Source organism: Cricetulus griseus, chromosome 5, assembly GCF_003668045.3.
Source record: "Cricetulus griseus strain 17A/GY chromosome 5, alternate assembly CriGri-PICRH-1.0, whole genome shotgun sequence".
In the NCBI taxonomy this organism is placed as follows: domain Eukaryota; kingdom Metazoa; phylum Chordata; class Mammalia; order Rodentia; family Cricetidae; genus Cricetulus; species Cricetulus griseus.
This window is the reverse complement of record NC_048598.1, coordinates 176,399,873-176,415,413: the sequence shown is the minus strand read 5'-3', so window position 1 is coordinate 176,415,413 and position 15,541 is coordinate 176,399,873. Positions and strand designations below refer to the sequence as shown.

Genomic DNA, 15,541 nt, shown 5'->3' with positions numbered 1-15,541 from the left:
TGAACTCTGTGGGGCCTCTGGCTGTAGATCAGGATTTATCCTGTTGTGAGAAAGGACTTTAGGAGCCCATTCTACATGGAGGGATGCGCTCTCAGCCTGGACACAAGGGGACAGATGGGGCGGGGTTAGCCACTGCCCAGGATGGTATGACAGACTTTGGGGATCACCCATGGAGGGCCTCCTCCTCCCTGGGGAGCATAGGGGGGTGAGTTTTGAGAGGAGTTGAGGAAGAGGGAGAGGGATTGACTGTGAAGCAGGCTTGTTTCTAATGTGAATTAATGAAAAAATTCATTGGAAAAATATATTAATACATTTTCTCAAATCCATTGATTCCTTACTCTGTTAAACATTTCAACACACACATGAACTGCTTGACCTGCCATCTGTCTATTCTGCCATGTGGAAAGCTTTCACTTGTTATCACCACAGAAATCATATTGTCTTGTAGTATTTTCATTTTGTGTAAGTGACACTTGATTTCTTCTTGTCACTATTTTTAATATAAATGTCTATAACAAACTTTCACAAGTCTCTGGTGGGGCCAGAGTCTACCTCTTCAGAGATCTTTCACAACACCACAAGCCACTAAGCACAATGTGTCTTTGTCAGCTGTGTGACTGAAGCTGAGCTGTCTGCAGAGCACAGGAGGTAGTGCAGAGATTCAAAGGTGTTGAGTCTTTCTCTACTGCAAATGAGGACTCTTCCACCTTTTCACCATGAGCAAGGAATTACTTAATGATGGATGTGTGCAGTTCATGAATGGGCTTCCCTGTTGTCCACAGAATCAGGCATGAAATTATGTAGATGTTAAACACATGTTTTGTGAATTAAAGCTCTTCCCATACAAATACTATAGAGTGAAAATGTTTGATTTCTACTGATAATGAGGTGATGATGGGAAAATAAGAAACTATTTTCTCCTTTGCTGTGAGGTAGGGTTAGTGTGGGGGCTCCTGGAGAGAGGACACCTGGAGCAGAACTTTCCTGAGGCAAGGCTCAGTTGCAGGTGGGCAATTATCAGGACGAAAGACAACTCACCTCACAGAGACGAGGGCACTGAGTCCTAGAGTTCAGTGCTCAACAGGAAATCTGTCTGTCTGTGTCTGCGAACTGGCTCAAGAGGGAGGAATGGAATAACATCATAAATCCTTCTTCTACAGAATATTAATATTTTGACAGCAGACATATACCCAATTTAACCAGGACTCTTTTAATTTTTAAGATTCCATGAAAAACACAGAAGAAAAAGTCAGGAAAACTGGGACAGACCATTTTCCTACAACTGTCCCAAATGGGCACAGGAGCTACAGCCTGAGCCTCTGATGAGTTTAATGTGAGCCGCTCCCATCAGTGTTGAGAACTGACGTCAGAGGTTGTTCCAGAGGAACAAACTCTAGTAGGATATATGATGATGATGAAAGGTATTCATTAAGTAGCAGATAATGACTCAGGTCTGTTACTGAGGTGCACAGTTCTCAGGAAAACAGACATATGTGAGACCTGTTAGGGTGTCCAGTCACACAGTGTGCCTTCTCTGAACTCCCCTAATACCAAACACCTCACCAACACCCGGGACCTTCACTAACACTTGATCCCGGTGACATCAGCAGCCATTTCTGCAGACAGGGGTGATTTTTAGCATTTCGTTCATTTAGACCGTGTGTGTGTGTGTGTGTGTGTGTGTGTGTGTGTGTGTGTGTGTGTGTGTAGGAAAAACAGAACGCTGTTTTTTCCTTGCTTACAAACCACAAGTGCAGAGAGCACTATGGGAAAGCATTAGATGGAGTGTCAGCTGAGACTGAGAACCCAGGAACACTCAGTTACATCTGCACCTGTTCCTGCAATGTGCTGGTTTTCCATGTGCGCAGTGCGCCCCCTGCTGGTTCTGAGCGCTCCTGCAGGGAGGTTTGTGTCAGCGTTCACACTGAAGTCCTCTCACTGTGTCTGCAGCACAGTAATAAATGGCGGTGTCCTCGGCTCTTAAGCTGTTCATTTGCAGTTAGAGGCTGCTTTTGGAGTCGTCTCTCGAGATGTTGAATCTGCCTTTCACGGACTTTGCATAATCTGTTGCATAAATATTAGCTTTGTTTTTAATTCTACCAACCCACTCCAGCCCCTTCCCTGGAGCCTGGCGGACCCAGTACATGTAGTAACTACTGAAGGTGAATCCAGAGGCTGCACAGGAAAGTTTCAGGGACTTTCCAGGCTGCACCAAGCCTCCCCCAGACTCCACCAGCTGCACCTCACACTGGACACCTGTGAAAAGAGAATCCTGTCAGTAAATTCTCACAAATGTCCATTGCTTCTTTCACTCACAACCACTCACACTTTATTCATCTCTTATTACAAATAAATTACCTTGTAAAAGTGAAACAAGGAAAACCCAGCTCAGTCTCGAGTCCATGCTGAATGTAGGGTGCTCAGTGGTGACCACAGAATGGGAGGACGTGTGAGTACAGAGCTGGGTTCCTCTGTCAGAGCTGTAGGGTCAGGGCTGGTTTTCATGGGCAGAGGAGAACAAAATTTGCATGTCTTCCTGTTCTATCATGGGCTGAGGAATGTGAGCCTTAGATGACACGATAAATGGTGCAGATGTCTGAGATGACATAAGGGACAACGTGGCATTTATACCTTAGTGTCACTGAAGGTCCTGTGGACTTAGTTCAGTTGTTAGAAAACATATTTTCAAGGTTGATGCTCTGTGTTCACCTCCACCACTGCATGGATAAGGAATTTGTGGGAGCAGAGGAATTTTATGCATGGCTTAGGCTTGGGATACATGAAACTGTGTCTAAAGATAGAAAGGTGTCAGGCAAGAACTTGAACTAAATTCTCATAGCAACCTGGCAGGTACCTTCCCAGTACATCAGAGTCCCCTTCCCATTCAAGTCAGAGGCCTGAAGAGGAAGATTCTCTGACCTTCAGGTCAACCTCTGCTTTCTAGTGGGAGGAAGACAGGAGGATATCTTATCAAATCACTGGTATTTCGAACACAACTTTAAACTCAATATAGGTTTGCATAATCTTCAACATAGAATTGACCTAGATTGTTCATGCCTGCCACAATGCATTCCTCACAGAGTTGCAAACATATTAATTACATGGCATTCATATTTGTGGTAGAGAGGGAATGTCTGCTAAGAAACATGTGAAATAATTGTTCTGAGATTTAAAAAAGACACTGAAACCTTGAGATTATCAGGTACCCCAGCATTTAGTCAAAACCAAGTACTCTATAGAATAAACGTAACCAAACATGAACTGTGAGAGGTGATGCTGTGTTAGGGAAGGTTCTTGATCTGTAAAGAGAACCACTAATGAAATAAATCTACTCATTTGGAGGCCCTGAGTTGGGGATATTTGATGTGTCAGTGAGGCATTTTGGATCACACAGCATCTGGAAAGGGTAAAACGAAGTCATGAGACAGAAGACACCTGAATTTTGGCCATTCCAGTTATCAAATCATCAGAAGCTCGGACATTTCGAAAAAGCTCCTCCCTCATCTGCCTGGGTGGTTGACAGTTCAGAGAGCAAATAGAGACTCACACAGCTCAGGTCTGAAGAGCAGGAAGGTGGAGCCATGCCCTAAGGGAAACCTCCTTTTATTTCCTTGCTTCTCTTCCTGTCATTTGGATTCTACTTCAACTTCTTCACAGGAAGGACCTGGGCTTCCTGTGGATCAGTTCACACCTCTCCCTTCTCACTCTGGCTCTCAAATATCTCTCACTGTGGGAGTCTCTGCCCCTTAAGCTCCTGCATCGTCACAGTTCTGGCATCCTCTCCTCTATTGCCAGGAGTCTTAGCAGGGGTCTCCTTGCGGATTCTTGGGAATTACCCCAGCGCCAGGTTTCTCCCTAAACGCATAGTGACTCTCTCTATTAAGAAACCACTTTTCATTGCTCTTCCAATGCATCCCTACCCAGCCCAACCAGCCTGCTCCCTCACGTTCTCACCCTCCTCCCTTCTCCCAAACCACCCTCCCCATCCACAGTTTTGCAAAAAGATCTCATCTAATTTACCTTCAGGAATATTTCCTGATCCCAACCTTGTTTGCCTGCTCCCAGAAATGAGAAATAATGCGGATCATGTTGTCCAGACGTTGCTCTGTGAAAAGGAAGATGACCTCCTTACCTTTGTTCATAGACCACGGGAAACCTTAGTTCCATTCCCACTCTGCACTATTGAGTATGGGTGTTATTAGAAAATCCTTACAGGTGAGGACAGTCTGTAGGATTTGGATGGAATTTTAGGATGCCCATCCACTTCTTCATCATAGGAAATCCCATATCTGATTCCTTGATTTTATGAATGACTTTTAGGCTATGGGTTTCTGTGGTGGGGACAGTTCTCATCAATGGAGAAGCAGCTGTCCAGTGCAGGTTCTAAGGGACTTCAACCACTCTGCATTCTCTGCCACATTGTGTGTGATACTATGAAGGTTTGGAGGACATTTATTGCAGACATTCTGTCTCATGCTTGGTTTGTTCAAATTTTCCTATGTTCAGAGAAAATTAGAAAAAATATCACAAAATGCAATGTAAGGCTTGTTAACTGAAGGGTTGGTATGAGACCACTCAGCCTGCTGATTTTATTTTATTACGTGAGTTGGGCTCTGTGTTTCATGGTGTTTACTTGGGTTAGGTTTCCATTCCCATGACACTGTGGGAGAAGAGCACAAATCACAGGCCAGGTCATTCTGATCACATGACTTTCAATTTTCTTCTATGTTGGAGATTGATTCTGCTCTGTCACATTTAAAGATATTAACCATGAGTGTGAACACTTGAGTATTTACTTCATATGGTGTTTTTAATCCTATCACCATTTGATTTATTTTCTCACACAGAAGAGTCCATCTCTGGGAGGCAGTAAGCATGGACAGCAGAATTCTTATATACACTCAGCCTCACACATTTGACACCAGGAAATCCCCGGCTGTGCATTGCATGGTGGGTAATGCAGCCTAAGGGGTGTGGATCCCCTTATCACACTGTGTCACTTCCTAGGCATCTCAGCAACCACTATATTTTAGCAGGACAGGATGAGTTCTAACCTACAGATGTTATTTTGAGTAGAGTGTGTGAACAATCAAAAGTGGAATCAGATTTCTCTGTGAAAACTAATTCCATGTGAGATCAGCTGTGTTCCAAAAAGTTGTTTTCATCAACACATATTCCTAAACACAGAGAGATGGCTCAGCCTCTAAAGACTTCATCCATATTCAAAGTGACAAGAAATATCACTGTACACCCAGTCTTGAGACTCACAATTGAGACACAAACAAATGTGACTTTATATAAACACAGCATTTCAGCATCAGAGAGAAAAGACCCCCTGTCTTCTCTGTGCTTAGGGAGTGGGAAGCAAAGGCAGAGGAAAACAGGTGTTTTTCTTTCCTTGCTCTGAGTTCCTGGGCTTCCTTAGGGCTCATCTCCCCCTGCTGGCCCAGAGCTCCTCTGCAGGGACGTTTTTGTCTGGGCTCATGCTGAAGTCCCCTCACTGTGTGACTCCTGCACAGTAATATGTGGCTGTGTCCTCAGTGGTCACAGAGTTCAGCTGCAGGAATTACTGGTTCTTGGCTGTGTCTCTGGTGATGGAGATGCGGCTCTTGAGGGATGGGTTGTAGTTGGTGTGGCCAGTACTGCTTATGTAACCTATCCACTCCAGCTTCTTCCCTGGGAACTGCCTGATCCAGTGCCAGCCAAAACTACTGGTGGTGATGGAGTAACCAGTGACAGAACAATTGAGGGACAGCGACTGTGAGGGCTTCACCAGGCCAGGACCTGACTCCTGAAGCTGCACCTTGGACAGGAATCCTTCGGACAGGAAGAGTCAATTCTGTCAATCACATGTTGTCACATCCCCTCATGGACACATGTATGAAATGTCACACTCACCAGGAAGGGCTGTCACCAGGTACAGAAGACCCAACAGTCTCATCTTTTAGTCTACACCCCCTTTTCTCAGAGGTCACCCACCTGTGAGAGAGATGTGAGCTCCCACAGTTCAGGAGGGGATTTAACTTAGATCTATAAGATCCATTTGCATGTGGGGAGTCAGCCTAGTCTTTATAAATGAGAAGGGTGGATACCACTCCATTTCCTTTTAACAATATGGCCATCATTGCCTCTGACTTCTGACACTGTGCGTTTGGGATAGAGAGCATGGGGACTACAGGGATCACAGGAAACACATCTTTTCATGACCCCACCTCCAAGCCATAGCCCAAACCCTCACCAAATTCTTCTGCTCCTGTATTTTTTGCTTCTTCTCAACTGACTTATTTCTTAAAACTTTCTATATTTTTCTTTTTAATTTATTGATTTTTTTCAAGACAGAGTTTCTCTTTGGCTTTGGAAGCTGTCTTGGAACCAACTCTTGGTCTGAAACTCACAGAGATTGATCTGCGTTGCCTGCCAAATGCAGAGATTAAAAACCAGGCACCACTAAAACCCATCTTTATCAATTTATATTTTAACATTCAATACCAGTTGCCCACCCTCCTCTCCACCTGTTCCCCCCACTTCCTCCTCACCTTGTATGTTCTCCTTGAACATGGTAAAGCCTCTCCTTGGAATTCTAAAAGTCAATCCCATCATCTTCTTGAGTCAGGAAAACTGTACTCCCTCCCTACCACCATGCACCCCTTGTCTTGGATGAACAACCTATCTCTCCATAAATAGTTGGCACCACTAAGTCAGATTGTGCTATAGAGTTAGAATCTTGGACCCATTGTCAATGGCCTCATATATTACCTCCTTCCCACCATCATCACCTACATTAAGGGGGTCTAGTTCAGTCTTATGCAGGTTCCCCATTTCTCAGAACAGAGTGAGTTACCTCTCACTAGCTCGGATCATCTGATTCTGTGGGGTTTCCCCATCATGGTCTTGACTACTTTGTTCATGTAATCTCTCCCCCCTCACTTTGATTGTACTCCAGGGGCTTGGCCCATTTGTTAGTTATGGATCTCTACATCTGCCTCCATGTGTTTCAAGAATTAAGTTCTAGCTTTTCTGGGGTTGTAGATTGTAGGCTGGGTATCTTTTACTTTATGCCTGGTATCCACTTATGAGTGACTAATACTATATTTGTGTTTCTAGGTATGGGTTACCTCATTCAGGCAAGTTTTTGCCAGTTCTGTCTAATTTCCTGCAAATTTTAGGATGCCATCATTTCTTAGCACTGAATTATACTCCATTGTGTAAATGCAACACATTTTTAATCCATTCTTTGGTTGAGTGGCATCTAGGTTGTTTCCAATTTCTGGCTTTTAAGAATAATATTACTATGAAAATAGTTGCTGTTCCTGTGTTTTACTGTCTGAGGTCAGTACTAACCTTCTTTTCACAATTGGGTTCCTATGTTCCTGGTTTTTTATTAGGAAGCCCACAAAGTTCAACTTTTCTTTCCTTTTGCACCATGAGATGGGTTTCCATCTTTCCCAGAAAGGTAGAACACTGTCATATTGTTTTATCATAGGGTCCACAACGAATTCTTGTTCCACCCAGACTCTGGAATGTAGAGCAAACACACGATGATAGAAGTGGCTGCATCCCACACTCCCTCCTCCCTCCTCAACTCCCAAGTCCTCCCCATCCGTATTCAACACTGTGTTGTCTTTTGAAAACAAATAGCCTTGTAGTAAATAAAATAAAATAAAATAAAATAAAATAAAATAAAATAAAATAAAGCGAGATCAAAGAAAAACTAACATGTTATAACAGGACAAAATAAAACGAATAAATGAAGGAAAAGAGCCAAAGAAAAGGCACAAGAATCAGTTATAGACGCAGAGACCTCCTGATTTGTATACTCAGGAATCCCCTAAAAATTCAAAGCTGTATTATATAGGCAAAGGAATGTAAGGCATAAATAAATAAATGTATAAAGTGGCAATAAAGCCATTTGATATCATGAGACAGGGAACCTCCCAAAGGCATTTGAATGGATTCCTGATGACATCATCTCATGGACCTACAGCCTATGCTTAGGATATTTGTTTTCCTTGTTATGCTCCCTTAGAAAAATCTTATTGTTCATTTGAACGATGTGATCATTGGAGACAGCTTTTGGATTACATGTACACTTCTCCTTTCTGCTCTAGAACCCCATCTGCTGTTGACACACACAGGTCCTACTTTTCCAATACAGACTTTTTTCTGAGACAAATTGTCGTCATGGTGAGTGAGAGAATCTTTGAACTGGGTCATTTCTGTTATTGCAGCATTTGCAGGAGAGCGAAATTGATTCCAGGAACTAAGTGATCTAGTAACCTGCTAGAGAAGGTTTCGAACTGCCTTGCTTAAAATTCAGTTCTCACTGACCGTAATCCAGCTACCCTGGCTCGGTAAGTAAGCACTGGTGATTACTAGGTTTGTATCAAAGGGACTCATAATGTTGTTGAAGAATTATTAGCGCAAATGAAAGCAGAAACATGGCAAGTCACATTCATTAAATACTGTTCATGTATGTATGTTTTTTCTTCAGAGAAATGTTGAGAAGTTAATCCACAGAATCCTGGTGTCCAGAGTGTGTTTAAACTGCAGGTTCACTGTGGTCATCATATGTCACTGGCAGCCATGTAGGCTGACCTCATCCTGGTTTTAGGGAATAGACAATGGATCCCTTGGTTTTCGCCTTCACTCTGTAATGTTCAGTGAGTTATGTTTGTCTTGATGTCAGTAATCCCATATTCTATAGTCTGATTTTTCACCAATAATTCTTGACACAAAGCTGAGGTCAGTATAAAAGAATCCAGAGGACGCTCAGGCCTGGAGAAGTAGGTTTTCTTTTCCTTTTCCAGATTCCTGTGATTATTAACTCTGAACCAACATCTACCCTCACTTTTCCCATTGATCTTCTCTAACTCACAGGTAAACACTCCGGCTCTCCTACCTTCAGCTGCATCAGAGTCCACAGTGGTGAGCACGCAGGCAACACGAACAAGAAAACATCAGGAAAAAGCAGAAAACTGAGATAAGGAACTTTTTTGCCAATGGAAGGGAGATAAAAGAGATATATAAAGGACATCACTTGGCTTGTGCACAATGGTCACTCAGGCTTCTCCACAAGATGAAGTACAAACATCTTCAAATGAATCATTACATGGGACATAGGGTTTAAATTAATCTTGACAAGGATGCAAATTTCCAAGTTACATTGTGTGAAAATGTGAATTATCTGTGCCTTTTAAAGCATTAACACATTGGTAGCTGGGGACAGTAGACAGCTGGTTTCTCCATCTAGGTGAGCTAATAACATTTATTCATGGAAGATCAGGATTCTACTCCCCATGAGGGGAAATAAATAGAAAGGTTTTCAGATGATTTAAATTCCCTGTGATTTCCATCTAAACCTATCATCACCAAATCTTTAAATTACAGACCATTGTGAGAAAACATGGAAAGTTTTATTTTCTGTTTATTTCATCTAATAGCAAGAAGAAAATGGATGCCATTGCTGCTCCATGGTCTCATAATGATAAACCCATTAGAAAATAAGCAAATTGTAATTATCATAGAATAAGATGTACCAGAGATCCATAGGATATTTTTTTGAGCAGAAAGGGAAAACCACATATTCTGAAGTGTAGGTGACATATGCTTATTTGTGGGGACAATCATATAGCATGAGGGCATCCAGTTGTTCTGAGTAGCCTCAGCACTTCTTAAGAGTTAGGCTTTCCTTGAACTCTGATGCAGGGAGGTTTGTGTCTGAGTTCACACTGATGCTCTTCCCATGTCTCTGGCACAGTAAGGCACACCAGATGGTTCAGATGCCAGAAAACTTGGCTATCAGAAGCATTGTTTCTGACACTGATGCTGGGGTTGAAGTCCTGATTACAAACTCTGTCTCCAGTAGGCCATACATGGTTCCAGATTATTCTATGACACACGTATAAAATGTTAAATATCAGTGCACACAATGGAGAATTTAATACGATGTTGTAATCACAATGCAAGTTTTGCATTTTCAATGAAAATCCAAAATTTGCTTGGGAGTAACAATCATGACACCACTCTTTGTACCTCACCCATGAACACTTGACCTCAGGAAATCCCTGCCTCACCTTACATCCTATATTAACAGCTGCAGTTATGTGTGGATTCCATACTGTCTGTGGCACATTCATTAGGCATAGAGCAACTACTTTCTGTCAAGGATCTAGGAAGTGCTACTGCATGAGGTTATATCTGAGGATGGAGGGAATCGGGAATCGAGAGAAGATTTAACTTTTTAACGGGTCAACTACTGCAATGCCAAGGTCAACTGACTTTCAAAAAGAGACATATATATTCAAAATATATTCCTAAGACCAGAGGAATGGCTCAACTGCTGAATGCTACAACCACAACAAAAATGAAAACAAATATTAATATTCTGTCTTGAAAGACACAGATAGAAGCAAATAAATATGACTTAACAAAAACACAGTATTTCAGAATCAGAGAGAGAAAGACCCCCTGTCTTCTCTGTGTTTAGGAAGGTGAAAGCAAAGTCATAGGAAACCAGGTGTTTTTCTTTCCAGCTCTAAAGTTTTGGAGTTCCTGGACTTGGTTAGTGCGCAGTGACCCTGCTGGCCCAGAGCTCCTCTGCAGGGAGGTTTTTGTCTGGGCTCATGCTGAAGTCCCCTCACTGTGTCTCTTGCACAGTAATATGTGGCTGTGTCCTCAGTGGACACAGAGTTCAGCTGCAGGAAGAACTGATTCTTGGATGTTTCTCTGGTGATAGAGATTCCATTCTTGTGGGATGGGTTGTAGTTGGTGCTACCACCATAATAATTTATGTACCCCATCCACTCCAGCTTCTTCCCTGGGAGCTGCGTGATCCAGTGCCAGACATAACAACTGGTGGTGATGGAGAAACCAATGACAGAGCAAGTAATGGACAGCTTTTGTGAGGGCTTCACCAGGCCATGTCCTGATTCCTGAAGCTGGATCTGGGACAGGACACCTGCAGACAGGAAGAGTCAATTCTGTCAATCACATGTTGTCACATCCCCTCATAGACACATGTATGAAATGGTCACACTCACCAGGAAGCGCTGTCACCAGATACAGAAAACCCAACAGTCTCATCTTCTAGGCTACACACCCTTTTCTCAGAAGTCAGCCTCTTTGAGAGAGATGTGAGCTCCCACAGCCCAGGAGGGGATTTAACTTAGAGTTAGAAGATGCATTTGCATTTTGGGGGTTTATCTTTTCCTTATAAAAGAAGATGGTGGATACCACTCCATTTCCTCATTACAACACAGCCAGCACTGTGTCTGACTTCCTACAGTGTGAGTCTGGAATAAGGGAGCATGGGGACTACAGGGATCACAGGAAACACATATTGGCATGAGCCCATCTCCACTGCCTAGGCCAAGCCCCAAGCAAATTCTTCTGCTCCTGTATGCTTAGCTTTTTTTCCATTCATCTATTTCTTAACATATTATAATTATTTTTCTTTAATTAATTAATTATGAATTATTTTTTGTATTCCAATCCCAGTTCCCACTTCCTCCTCTCCTCTTGTTCTTCCCCCTCCCCCCACCTCCCATCTGCTCCTTGGAGACCATAAGGCCTCCCCTAGGAGTCTACTAATTATTCAAAATTGTTAATTCATTTTTTCTTTTTATACATGAACTCTTTAAAGATACATGATTATCTTTCCAGATATTATACCATAATTTCATCAAAATTTAAAATTAAAAATCACTGTTTGATAATTGAAGGGGAACTAATATAAAGATCAATGAATAATGAAGCATACATTAAATTATTGTAATGAAACTGGACTCAGGACAGCACAGGGGAAATTTTAACATGCACAAGGACTCAAGGTTCATCCTCATTATATAATACATATATATGTGCATATAATAAAAATTAATATTACATAAACATAATAATAAAAGGCTGTTCCTCGAGAAACACTAAACCCAACACAAACTGCTTTTACTTATATGCCACATGTTTGTGTTTGGGGTGTGTTAGTTAAAATCTTTGGCATTTGTACCATTATTTTTCTTCAAAGGGAATATAGGTTCCTTTTCTTTGGTTGCCACAGGAAGGAGAGGAATCTGCAACCTGGCTTTTAGTGCCATGGTTTTAATGTATTCCCATCTCTCCAATTCACCTGAGGACGCAGGAATTTCTTGGTGGTAACATTATCAGTCTCGAGGAGGACCCTTGGAATAGCCCCCCTGTATTAGGAAGGGGCATTGGGAAGTAGTTGTTTAAGATATTAATTAATTCAGCTATTACAGAAACAATGTTATGGCTAAGAGTTCTTATGGAGTATGACATTTTTGATTTTGTGCCATTTGCAGGAAAGTGACTAATATAACTGTGTAAGTTTGCTTTGCATGTCAGTATAAATGTGTGAATTATAACTACACATATTAAAACAAAACTGTATGCTACAGAATCAACTGACTCCTGTTTGCTTTGCTCTAATTTCAATATCAAGAAACAGATGCACCCTCTGTTACAGTAGAGAAGCAGCAAGAACCAGTCATTTGCATGACTTCTGTTCTACCTGCACCACAGACTCTGAATATAATGATATTGACAATGAAATCTGCACAGGCTGATGGAATTTCCTCAGGCACAACTTTCTTATCAGCTTCTGCTACCATTTACTTCTTAGGGACTTGTAGATCAACAATGCCACCTGCTGGTTTGGAGAATCTACTACTGTAAGTTTGACTATGGGCTCACACACAGTGACCAAACTATGGCTCTCTCTCCTGTGTTTATTGACTTGGTTATGTTGAGTAGATATGCAAAGGATGAATGGTTGCCATGAGGTTTGGCCTGAGCGGGGGAGCATGGACATGGAAACTCCTAGCAACCCAAAGGCGATAAAGACCAAACACGGGCATCTTGTCATCTTTAGAGAGCTCTCAGTTCCATGCTGCAAAAGTGGACTCTGTTCTTTAGTCAGCATCTTCCTGGCTGTTTCTAACCATGCTTCCTTAGCCAGGAGGCCATTATTCTCTCCTGCCATCCACCCCTGTGCTTGGTTGCTCCTAACTCTCTGTCCTCACTTGTTACTTCCACACCTAGCCCTCTGTCCAGGTGCAGGCCTATTCAAATGTTTAGTCCTGTAGAGATGCAAACTAGGGGACATTCTCCACTGAGGCCAGGTCATTCAATAGCAGATTAGCTCAAAACTGCAATACAAACTGTAGGCCAGATCTGAACCTGAGGTTTGTACCTTGGGATATTTCTTAATAATATTTCTTGGCCCCCGACAGTACAGAACTAAATAGACAATTCTCAATAGAGGAATCTAAAAGGGCTGAAAGACACTTAAGAAAGTGTTCAACATCCTTAGCCATCAGGGAAATGAAAATCAAAACAACTCGGAGATACCATCTTACTCCTGTCAGAATGGCTAAAATCAAATACACCAATGACAGTTTATGCTGGAGAGGATGTGGAGAAAGAGCAACATTCCTCCACTGCTGGTGGGAGTGCCAATAGTTACAGCCACTTTGAAAATCAGTATGGTATTTCCTCAGGAAAATGAGAATGAGTCTACCACAAGATCCAGCAATTTGACTCTTAGATGTATACCCCAAAGAAGCACATTCCTACAACAAGGACATCTGTTCAACCATGTTCATCACAGCATTATTTGTAATAGCCAGAACATGAAAATATTTTTGTTTTCCCAGAATATTTATTTGGAATTTCTGAGCCAATTCACAATTTAGTTTTTTAAGAGCTATACCAACAAAGTCCCAGTCTCATATAATCCAGAGATAGTTTTACCATAATGCATAATCACAATTTTCACTTTTATTGTTTTATTAATAAAGAAACATGTCAATAGAGGTGGTCACTGGAGAAGATTTTGTCAAGGTATGGTAAACTATTGGGCAACCTAAATCGGCATCACTTCATGAACAGTTGTGATTTTGAGAATTTGGTAAGACTGTGTCAACTGACAGACACTCAGATTCTTGTTTCTGAGCTAGTCTCCAGGCTGGTCGTCTGTGTCATCTCAGCTTCCTGCTCCTCCAGGTTTTCTGACACACTCAGGATGTGGTTGCAACACTGTGTGTCTTGCACAGTAATAGACTGCAGAGTCCTCAGATGTCAGGCTGCTGAGCTCCATGTAGGCTGTGCTGGAGGATGTGTCTGCAGTCAGCGTGGCCTTGCCCTGGAACTTCTGATTATACTTCGTATCACCATTTCCAGGATAAATCCATCCAATCCACTCCAGACCCTGTCCAGGCTTTTGCTTCACCCAGTGCATATAGTAGCTGGTGAAGGTGTAGCCTGAAGCCTTGCAGGACATCTTCACTGAGGATCCAGGCCTCCTCAACTCAGCCACAGACTGCTGCAGCTGGACCTGGGAGTGGACACCTGTGGGGAGAAAGGCAGAGTGGATGTCACTGTCACCTGACTGCATGGCCCCTCCTCAAGTCTGGAACTTTGAGCCCTTACCTGTAGCTGCTGTCACCAAGAAGAGGATGATCCAGCTCCATCCCATGGTGAGGACCTGTGTGCTCAGTGACTGTGGAGAGGACACTGGTCATATGCTGGTCATGGTGTGGACTTCCCTTATTTACCACCATGGACTCACATGATTTGCATATTCATAGGCAGTTTTTTTTTAAAGATAGGCAACTAGTTTAGTTGGAGAAGACAGGGGAGGGGACAACTAGCTCAAACAGCAAGATGCTGATTTCCAAATCCTCAACATGTCTCAGGAATTAGCCATTCCTGAGACCTGTGCAGACCCTGTGGAAACATGAAGGCCTAATCTCTCAATTTACAAATAGAATCCCAACCTGAGATACTCATCCTCTTGCAAAAAATGTTTCTCAGGTGGGGGTAATAATTGTGTCTGAAAATTTCAAAAATTCTGAAATCAGGAGAACTTGTAATCTTCTTTCATATACAAAAAAAATAATATTTGCTTTTCCAGGAGGTTGCAGCTGTGAATTTAGTGTGTGTGTGTGTGTGTGTGTGTGTGTGTGTGTGTGTGTGTGTGTGTGTTTCCTTTTCTTTTTGTCTGTATGTTTGCTTCTACAGAGATAAAAATCATTGTATACTTGAGAGATATGGAGGTGAGGATGATCAGAAAGGAATAGAGCAGTAAATCTATTATCTGAAACAATTATATGAAAAAATTAACTATCAAAAAATCAATAAATCTTACACCAAGTAAGAAAATATCAAATTATGCCATATTTAGCAAAACATATTTTACTGTGTCTGAAAATTCAAGACTTCACACATCAACTGCAATAGATGTTGTTCAGAAAACAGACTTTTAAAAAGATTCCTCAGAGACAATGGTGTCACCTCCTCTCTTCATCTCATTTTTGTCCTGATGATTTTTGGCTCCATTGTGACCTCTGTTGGTCCTGAGCGCCCCTGCATGTTGGTATGTCTTGGCTTAGACTCAAGTTTCACTGTGTAGCTTGAGCACCAACACATCCATGCAACCTCAGTACACACCGAGCTCAGCTGCAGAGAAAAATTGCTCTTGTTTTCCTGGAGATCCTGAAAACATGTCCCTGAGATTAATTTTCAG

The 15,541-nt window shown here is 42.1% G+C and overlaps 3 gene segments (V, D, J or C); all 3 read right to left on the bottom strand.

Annotated features, from left to right (window-relative positions):
• Positions 1-1,999: 1,999 nt before the first annotated feature.
• Positions 2,000-2,404, bottom strand: LOC113838234. The segment is given in 2 exon segments: positions 2,000-2,256; positions 2,359-2,404. Coding segments are annotated over 2 exon segments (303 nt in total).
• Positions 2,405-5,566: 3,162 nt separating this feature from the next.
• On the bottom strand, positions 5,567-5,941 carry LOC113838249. The segment is given in 2 exon segments: positions 5,567-5,817; positions 5,899-5,941. Coding segments are annotated over 2 exon segments (294 nt in total).
• Positions 5,942-13,666: 7,725 nt separating this feature from the next.
• LOC103164538 lies at positions 13,667-14,560 on the bottom strand. The segment is given in 2 exon segments: positions 13,667-14,364; positions 14,446-14,560. Coding segments are annotated over 2 exon segments (411 nt in total).
• Positions 14,561-15,541: the final 981 nt, after the last annotated feature.